Source organism: Salmo salar, chromosome 17, assembly GCF_965601325.2.
Source record: "Salmo salar chromosome 17, fSalSal1, whole genome shotgun sequence".
In the NCBI taxonomy this organism is placed as follows: Eukaryota; Metazoa; Chordata; class Actinopteri; order Salmoniformes; family Salmonidae; genus Salmo; species Salmo salar.
This window is the reverse complement of record NC_138307.1, coordinates 77,139,119-77,149,118: the sequence shown is the minus strand read 5'-3', so window position 1 is coordinate 77,149,118 and position 10,000 is coordinate 77,139,119. Positions and strand designations below refer to the sequence as shown.

Here is a 10,000-nt window from a genome sequence, read left to right as displayed (position 1 = left end):
CAGGTCTCCCCACTGGAAGACAGAGGTAGGGGGACGGGGGTAGGTTGACCTCAGGTCTCCCCACTGGAAGACAGAGGTAGGGGGACGGGGGTATGTTGACCTCAGGTCTCCCCACTGGAAGACAGAGGTAGGGGGACGGGGGTAGGTTGACCTCAGGTCTCCCCACTGGAAGACAGAGGTAGGGGGACGGGGGTAGGTTGACCTCAGATCTCCCCACTGGAAGACAGAGGTAGGGGGACGGGGGTAGGTTGACCTCAGGTCTCCCCACTGGAAGACAGAGGTAGGGGGACGGGGGTAGGTTGACCTCAGGTCTCCCCACTGGAAGACAGAGGTAGGGGGACGGGGGTAGGTTGACCTCAGGTCTCCCCACTGGAAGACAGAGGTAGGGGGACGGGGTAGGTTGACCTCAGGTCTCCCCACTGGAAGACAGAGGTAGGGGGACGGGGGAATCTATCAAATAGCGCATCTCTAACTTTATACAGTACTGATAGAATTAGTCAAATCAGTCACACTATGAAACATTACCAAATAAACCCCAATTCATTCATAATACTGTGAATATATAGTTTCACAGACATATTATTGTTTGTTTTTCTGGTTTGTGTGAAATGGTTAAGATTAATATAAAACCAGTCTGCACACCACCAAGGTGAACTGGTTTAGTCTTGACTCTTGGTTGACAGTGTTGGGGGATGGGTAATGTAGTCTTGACTCTTGGTTGACAGTGTTGGGGGATGGGTAATGTAGTCTTGACTCTTGGTTGACAGTGTTGGGGGATGGATAATGTAGTCTTGACTCTTGGTTGACAGTGTTGGGGGATGGGTAATGTAGTCTTGACTCTTGGTTGACAGTGTTGGGGGATGGGTAATGTAGTCTTGACTCTTGGTTGACAGTGTTGGGGGATGGGTAATGTATTGCTGCTCGAGTGCCAAATCAACACAAATGTGTTTCTATTTGTCTTGGTCACTTCTTTGTGATATGTATGAGTCAGGGACCCATACAAGCTAGAACCGCCACGGCATACTAGAGTAAATGTCCTCCCGAGACTCCAGGTTATGGGAGACTGGGTTGTGTTCAATAGGCACCAAACAAAAGAAAAAACTCTGAAACGGAGGGACTACTTGGACTTTACCCATTAGAAACCCGCATTCATTTTCTGTTGCAAATGTCCTAATGAACACGACCAGGTAGAATTTTTGTGTTCTGTTGCAAACCGTTTTGCTACTGTGTGCCCTACTAAACACATCCCTGTAGTATAATGCTGTCTATCCTAACACTCTCAAATGCTAATATTTACCCAAAGGTCAAATGGTGACCTTCTCTATCTGTATACAGCAATACAGGAACTTAATCAAAGACATTATCTTAAAGGGCTGACACTCTCTAGGTGTGTGGGTATGTGTGTCCGTAAACAATTAGACGAGAAGATCAATACCTTCCTCTTCATCTTTATTACTGCTATAAACTGTTTTATAGACAGAGATGACTGGAACAGGGAAAGAAAGGAGTGATGTCTGTCTCCAGCTAGGAGTTAAACCTTCCTCAACTGAAAGGAGTGGTGTCTGTCTCCAGCTAGGAGTTAAACCTACCTCAACTGAAAGGAGTGGTGTCTGTCTCCAGCTAGGAGTTAAACCTTCCTCAACTGAAAGGAGTGGTGTCTGTCTGAGGCTAGGAGTTAAACCTTCCTCAACTGAAAGGAGTGGTGTCTGTCTGAGGCTAGGAGTTAAACCTTCCTCAACTGAAAGGAGTGGTGTCTGTCTCCAGCTAGGAGTTAAACCTTCCTCAACTGAAAGGAGTGGTGTCTGTCTGAGGCTAGGAGTTAAACCTTCCTCAACTGAAAGGAGTGGTGTCTGTCTCCAGCTAGGAGTTAAACCTTCCTCAACTGAAAGGAGTGGTGTCTGTCTCCAGCTAGGAGTTAAACCTTCCTCAACTGAAAGGAGTGGTGTCTGTCTGAGGCTAGGAGTTAAACCTTCCTCAACTGAAAGGAGTGGTGTCTGTCTCCAGCTAGGAGTTAAACCTTCCTCAACTGAAAGGAGTGGTGTCTGTCTCCAGCTAGGAGTTAAACCTTCCTCAACTGAAAGGAGTGGTGTCTGTCTCCAGCTAGGAGTTAAACCTTCCTCAACTGAAAGGAGTGGTGTCTGTCTGAGGCTAGGAGTTAAACCTTCCTCAACTGAAAGGAGTGGTGTCTGTCTCCAGCTAGGAGTTAAACCTTCCTCAACTGAAAGGAGTGGTGTCTGTCTGAGGCTAGGAGTTAAACCTTCCTCAACTGAAAGGAGTGGTGTCTGTCTGAGGCTAGGAGTTAAACCTTCCTCAACTGAAAGGAGCGGTGTCTGTCTGAGGCTAGGAGTTAAACCTACTTCAACTGAAAGGAGTGGTGTCTGTCTGAGGCTAGGAGTTAAACCTTCCTCAACTGAAAGGAGTGGTGTCTGTCTCCAGCTAGGAGTTAAACCTTCCTCAACTGAAAGGAGTGGTGTCTGTCTGAGGCTAGGAGTTAAACCTACCTCAACTGAAAGGAGTGGTGTCTGTCTGAGGCTAGGAGTTAAACCTTCCTCAACTGAAAGGAGTGGTGTCTGTCTCCAGCTAGGAGTTAAACCTTCCTCAACTGAAAGGAGTGGTGTCTGTCTCCAGCTAGGAGTTAAACCTACCTCAACTGAAAGGAGTGGTGTCTGTCTGAGGCTAGGAGTTAAACCTTCCTCAACTGAAAGGAGTGGTGTCTGTCTCCAGCTAGGAGTTAAACCTTCCTCAACTGAAAGGAGTGGTGTCTGTTTCCAGCTAGGAGTTAAACCTTCCTCAACTGAAAGGAGTGGTGTCTGTCTCCAGCTAGGAGTTAAACCTTCCTCAACTGAAAGGAGTGGTGTCTGTCTGAGGCTAGGAGTTAAACCTTCCTCAACTGAAAGGAGTGGTGTCTGTCTCCAGCTAGGAGTTAAACCTTCCTCAACTGAAAGGAGTGGTGTCTGTCTGAGGCTAGGAGTTAAACCTTCCTCAACTGAAAGGAGTGGTGTCTGTCTCCAGCTAGGAGTTAAACCTACCTCAACTGAAAGGACTGGTGTCTGTCTGAGGCTAGGAGTTAAACCTTCCTCAACTGAAAGGAGTGGTGTCTGTCTCCAGCTAGGAGTTAAACCTACCTCAACTGAAAGGAGTGGTGTCTGTCTCCAGCTAGGAGTTAAACCTACCTCAACTGAAAGGACTGGTGTCTGTCTGAGGCTAGGAGTTAAACCTTCCTCAACTGAAAGGAGTGGTGTCTGTCTCCAGCTAGGAGTTAAACCTTCCTCAACTGAAAGGAGTGGTGTCTGTCTCCAGCTAGGAGTTAAACCTACCTCAACTGAAAGGAGTGGTGTCTGTCTGAGGCTAGGAGTTAAACCTTCCTCAACTGAAAGGAGTGGTGTCTGTCTGAGGCTAGGAGTTAAACCTTCCTCAACTGAAAGGAGTGGTGTCTGTCTGAGGCTAGGAGTTAAACCTTCCTCAACTGAAAGGAGTGGTGTCTGTCTCCAGCTAGGAGTTAAACCTTCCTCAACTGAAAGGAGTGGTGTCTGTCTGAGGCTAGGAGTTAAACCTTCCTCAACTGAAAGGAGTGGTGTCTGTCTCCAGCTAGGAGTTAAACCTACCTCAACTGAAAGGAGTGGTGTCTGTCTGAGGCTAGGAGTTAAACCTTCCTCAACTGAAAGGAGTGGTGTCTGTCTCCAGCTAGGAGTTAAACCTTCCTCAGCTGAAAGGAGTGGTGTCTGTCTCCAGCTAGGAGTTAAACCTTCCTCAGCTGAAAGGAGTGGTGTCTGTCTGAGGCTAGGAGTTAAACCTTCCTCAACTGAAAGGAGTGGTGTCTGTCTCCAGCTAGGAGTTAAACCTTCCTCAACTGAAAGGAGTGGTGTCTGTCTGAGGCTAGGAGTTAAACCTTCCTCAACTGAAAGGAGTGGTGTCTGTCTCCAGCTAGGAGTTAAACCTTCCTCAACTGAAAGGAGTGGTGTCTGTCTCCAGCTAGGAGTTAAACCTTCCTCAACTGAAAGGAGTGGTGTCTGTCTGAGGCTAGGAGTTAAACCTTCCTCAACTGAAAGGAGTGGTGTCTGTCTCCAGCTAGGAGTTAAACCTTCCTCAACTGAAAGGAGTGGTGTCTGTCTCCAGCTAGGAGTTAAACCTTCCTCAACTGAAAGGAGTGGTGTCTGTCTGAGGCTAGGAGTTAAACCTTCCTCAACTGAAAGGAGTGGTGTCTGTCTCCAGCTAGGAGTTAAACCTTCCTCAACTGAAAGGAGTGGTGTCTGTCTGAGGCTAGGAGTTAAACCTTCCTCAACTGAAAGGAGTGGTGTCTGTCTCCAGCTAGGAGTTAAACCTACCTCAACTGAAAGGAGTGGTGTCTGTCTGAGGCTAGGAGTTAAACCTTCCTCAACTGAAAGGAGTGGTGTCTGTCTCCAGCTAGGAGTTAAACCTTTCTCAACTGAAAGGAGTGGTGTCTGTCTCCAGCTAGGAGTTAAACCTTCCTCAACTGAAAGGAGTGGTGTCTGTCTGAGGCTAGGAGTTAAACCTTCCTCAACTGAAAGGAGTGGTGTCTGTCTCCAGCTAGGAGTTAAACCTTCCTCAACTGAAAGGAGTGGTGTCTGTCTCCAGCTAGGAGTTAAACCTTCCTCAACTGAAAGGAGTGGTGTCTGTCTCCAGCTAGGAGTTAAACCTTCCTCAACTGAAAGGAGTGGTGTCTGTCTCCAGCTAGGAGTTAAACCTACCTCAACTGAAAGGAGTGGTGTCTGTCTCCAGCTAGGAGTTAAACCTTCCTCAACTGAAAGGAGTGGTGTCTGTCTGAGGCTAGGAGTTAAACCTTCCTCAACTGAAAGGAGTGGTGTCTGTCTGAGGCTAGGAGTTAAACCTTCCTCAATTGAAAGGAGTGGTGTCTGTCTCCCGCTAGGAGTTAAACCTTCCTCAGCTGAAAGGAGTGGTGTCTGTCTCCAGCTAGGAGTTAAACCTTCCTCAACTGAAAGGAGTGGTGTCTGTCTCCAGCTAGGAGTTAAACCTACCTCAACTGAAAGGAGTGGTGTCTGTCTCCAGCTAGGAGTTAAACCTACCTCAACTGAAAGGAGTGGTGTCTGTCTGAGGCTAGGAGTTAAACCTTCCTCAACTGAAAGGAGTGGTGTCTGTCTGAGGCTAGGAGTTAAACCTTCCTCAACTGAAAGGAGCGGTGTCTGTCTGAGGCTAGGAGTTAAACCTTCCTCAACTGAAAGGAGTGGTGTCTGTCTGAGGCTAGGAGTTAAACCTTCCTCAACTGAAAGGAGTGGTGTCTGTCTGAGGCTAGGAGTTAAACCTTCCTCAACTGAAAGGAGTGGTGTCTGTCTCCAGCTAGGAGTTAAACCTTCCTCAACTGAAAGGAGTGGTGTCTGTCTGAGGCTAGGAGTTAAACCTACCTCAGCTGAAAGGAGTGGTGTCTGTCTGAGGCTAGGAGTTAAACCTTCCTCAACTGAAAGGAGTGGTGTCTGTCTGAGGCTAGGAGTTAAACCTTCCTCAACTGAAAGGAGTGGTGTCTGTCTGAGGCTAGGAGTTAAACCTACCTCAACTGAAAGGAGTGGTGTCTGTCTCCAGCTAGGAGTTAAACCTTCCTCAACTGCTTTTCAAATACAGTCCGCTGACTAGTTTATCTATATTGCTTTGTTTATCAATGTAAATCTCTTTTCTATTCGTCTTTAAAGGAATGTTTTGCTTGTGAGATAAGATAAGAGAAACCTAACGTAATTCATCATCACTACCAGCAGGGGGCATGAATAAGCCTTTACTGTGACGTTTTATCTCAGTAAAAAAGATCTATATTTAGACTCTATGCTTGGTAATGTTGTCATAGCTACTTTCTTATGGTATGTGTGAGCCCTTGTTAGTTTCTCATGCACACAACGATGCAGACACAGTAACTGGCCCAGGTCTGCCCTGCTGGGTTCTAAAGATGGCCCAGTTGTTGGTAAACTACTCCTGGAAACCCAGAGGGACCGTTTACATGACCTGTTATAAAATCTAGTCTGACAGACGGGAAGCACTGTGTGTTTGAGACTTTGGTTCAGCGTCGTCCGGTTTAGGGGAGGGTTTGGATGGAGGAGGCTGTCATTGTAAAATAAGAATTTGTTCTTAACTGACTTGCCTAGTTAAATAAAGGTTAAATTAAAAACATGAAACATTCTGGCTGTGAGCTCAACCCTCTATATGAGCGGACAGGGTTGAATGGGGGGCAGGGTGACGAAGGGTGATGTTTTGTTCTCTTTCTAGAAGGAGTGAGGGATGAAAGAGGGGCCTAGAGGGGAAAGGTCATGGACTGTAGCAGGCAGGTGAAACAGCTCCCGTTTCAGTACTGTTGATTATGGTGGATCACTTGGAGGGTTTCTCTCCTCTCTGTGCAGGTCACAGACCATTACAGCCAGGGAATAATGACATCATGTTATTATATGTTCATGTGACTATGATGTTTTTAGGATTTTACTTTCATCTGCAGCTCTTTGGGTGAGTGAAATAAGACCAGTGTTTCCCCTATACTAATTTAGCAGTAGCGGGCCATCGCTTCTAAATCATTGCCGCCAACCAGGAAAGATATGATGAAAAAAAGAATAACATGTTTGTTTAAAGTATGTAGAAAAGATAAATCGGGCTATATATGTTTTAATAAAGTTTATATTTGAGAACTAACAATCACCATAATAAAACTAGACAGTCATGGAGAATCAAAAAATGTTCAAATGTCATGGCCTGGGACCCCCATTGATTTAGTTACTGTGTTTGAGTCACTCAGATAGCATAAGAACATGGCATAAAGCCATGGTAAAATGTGTAGAATTGCAAGAAATTAGCTTTAAAACTGAAGTTGTTCTCTCAGCCACATGTCAAAATGTGTAGAACTGCAGGAAACTAGCTTTAAAAATGTAACATCTTCTCTCCATCCATGGAAAAATGTGTACAATTGCAGGAAATTAGCTTTAAAACAGCACATCTTGTCTCTACATTGCCTCTACAATTTTCAGTCAGAAGCAGCGCCATTGGCCACATCCACTGGCCCACTCCCATGCTAATTTTGCCACAACTGCAACACTGAAAACACATGAAGTTGATTTGCATTACTATATTATGTAAAGGTCTCTTTCAAACAAAGTTGTGTGCCATTCAGCTAGTCAACCAGTCAGCTAGTCAACCAGTCAGTCAGTCAGCTAGTCAACCAGTCAGCTAGTCAACCAGTCAGCTAGTCAACCAGTCAGTCAGTCAGCTAGTCAACCAGTCAGCTAGTCAACCAGTCAGTCAGTCAGCTAGTCAACCAGTCAGCTAGTCAACCAGTCAGTCAGTCAGCTAGTCAACCAGTCAGTCAGCTAGTCAACCAGTCAGCTAGTCAACCAGTCAGTCAGTCAGCTAGTCAACCAGTCAGCTAGTCAACCAGTCAGCTAGTCAACCAGTCAGTCAGTCAGCTAGTCAACCAGTCAGCTAGTCAACCAGTCAGCTAGTCAACCAGTCAGTCAGCCAGTCAGTCAGCCAGCTAGTCTACCCAGTCAGCCAGCTAGTCAGCCAGTCAGTCAGCCAGTCAGCTAGTCAACCAGTCAGTCAGCTAGTAAGTCAGTCAGCCAGCTAGTCAGTCAGTCAGCCAGCTAGTCAGCCAGTCAGTCAGCCAGTCAGCTAGTCAACCAGTCAGTCAGCTAGTCAGTCAGTCAGCCAGCTAGTCAGTCAGCCAGTCAGGGGTTAAGAAGCAGGCCAGGAACAAACATAGAAACAAACCAACTCAACCAATCACAATCTAGTGTCTGACTTCAATCTGACTTCCTGTGCTGCAGTACTCACCAGTCTAATAAACTGCACATGTAGGAGGGATGGACAGACAAAGAAAGACAAACGACACCAGCAAGAGGGGAAAAAGTCAACTGAAAACATGACGGCACTGATGGCACAGTCAGAAACTGACAGACAGAGAGACAGAGACAGAGAGACAGAGAGAGAGACAGAGAGAGACAGACAGACAGACAGACAGACAGACAGAGAGACAGACAGACAGACAGACAGACAGACAGACAGACAGACAGACAGACAGACAGACAGACAGAAACAGACAGAAACAGACAGACAGACAGACAGACAGAAACAGACAGACAGAAACAGACAGAGACAAACAGACAGAGAGAGCGAGAAAGAGAGACAGACAGAGAAAGAGACAGACAGACAGACAGACAGACAGACAGACAGACAGACAGACAGACAGACAGACAGACAGACAGACAGACAGAAAGAGACAGACAAACAGACAGACAGAAAGAGAGAGACAGAGAGTGAGATAGACAGACAGACAGACAGTCAGACAGTGACAGACAGAGCGAGAAAGAGAGACAGACGGAAAGAGAGAGACAGACAGACAGACAGACAGACAGACAGACAGACAGACAGACAGACAGACAGACAGACAGACAGACACTCATACAATGTTCCAGAAAAGGGTAGAGAAAGACAAAAGGAGCCAAAATAAGTTACGTACAAGATGAGAGAAAGTGTTCTGATTGGACCTAAATCAAAAAGTTTACCTTGATTTCTCTTTGTTCAACAGACTTCTCCCATATCTGTTGGTCATATGCGCCAATCTGCAAAAGACAAAAAACAAAACATGAATTAGTACATTTCCCTGACAATATATTCAACAATATATTTACACATTAGGATAAATATATATTAATCCCAGGACTCCCTGGAAAACACTGGCAATTGTTACTGAGTGAACTATTGAAGCACTGATTCAACCCAGGAGCTTCTGAAACCAGTTTAAGATGTGGTTCAACTGCAGTCCATCCAACTTCCTCTGTCATCATATCAGTCATGTCACAACCACTGAGCCAACCATTCCTACATCCATGTTGCTGTCAGTTGACCAGACCAACATCCATGTTGCTGTCAGTTGACCAGACCAACATCCATGTTGCTGTCAGTTGACCAGACCAACATCCATGTTGCTGTCAGTTGACCATTCCTACATCCATGTTGCTGTCAGTTGACCAGACCAACATCCATGTTGCTGTCAGTTGACCAGACCAACATCCATGTTGCTGTCAGTTGACCAGACCAACATCCATGTTGCTGTCAGTTGACCAGACCAACATCCATGTTGCTGTCAGTTGACCAGACCAACATCCATGTTGCTATCAGTTGACCAGACCAACATCCATGTTGCTGTCAGTTGACCAGACCAACATCCATGTTGCTGTCAGTTGACCAGACCAACATCCATGTTGCTGTCAGTTGACCAGACCAACATCCATGTTGCTGTCAGTTGACCAGACCAACATCCATGTTGCTGTCAGTTGACCAGACCAACATCCATGTTGCTGTCAGTTGACCATTCCTACATCCATGTTGCTGTCAGTTGACCAGACCAACATCCATGTTGCTGTCAGTTGACCAGACCAACATCCATGTTGCTGTCAGTTGACCATTCCTACATCCATGTTGCTGTCAGTTGACCAGACCAACATCCATGTTGCTGTCAGTTGACCAGACCAACATCCATGTTGCAGTCAGTTGACCAGACCAACATCCATGTTGCTGTCAGTTGACCAGACCAACATCCATGTTGCTGTCAGTTGACCAGACCAACATCCATGTTGCTGTCAGTTGACCAGACCAACATCCATGTTGCTGTCAGTTGACCGAACCAACAACACTGTCAGGTGACCCAACCATGAACCACAGCACTGTCAGGTGACCCAACCATGAACCACAACACTGTCAGGTGACCCAACCATGAACCACAACACTGTCAGGTGACCCAACCATGAACCACAACACTGTCAGGTGACCCAACCATGAACCACAACACTGTCAGGTGACCCAACCATGAACCACAACACTGTCAGGTGACCCAACCATGAACCACAGCACTGTCAGGTGACCCAACCATGAACCACAACACTGTCAGGTGACCCAACCATGAACCACAACACTGTCAGGTGACCCAACCATGAACCACAACACTGTCAGGTGACCCAACCATGAACCACAACACTGTCAGGTGACCCAACCATGA

At 46.4% G+C, this 10,000-nt stretch overlaps 1 protein-coding gene across 15 annotated transcripts in view; it reads right to left on the bottom strand.

Moving 5' to 3' along the window:
- Window positions 1-10,000, bottom strand: part of LOC106596506 (protein PHTF2) — a 133,665-nt gene that overhangs the window by 37,320 nt on the left and 86,345 nt on the right. For 14 of the 15 annotated variants that reach the window (XR_014381236.1, XR_014381237.1, XR_014381234.1 and 11 more), the window contains exon 3: window positions 8,508-8,564. Coding sequence is in view for 11 of the 15 variants with exons in the window: in XM_082964177.1 (XP_082820303.1) it covers window positions 8,508-8,564 (57 nt within the window). In the remaining 4 variants the exon portion in view is untranslated. Of the gene's footprint in view, window positions 1-7,776; window positions 7,893-8,507; window positions 8,567-10,000 lie in introns of those variants that run through there. The other variant, XM_082964176.1, reaches the window with a different exon arrangement.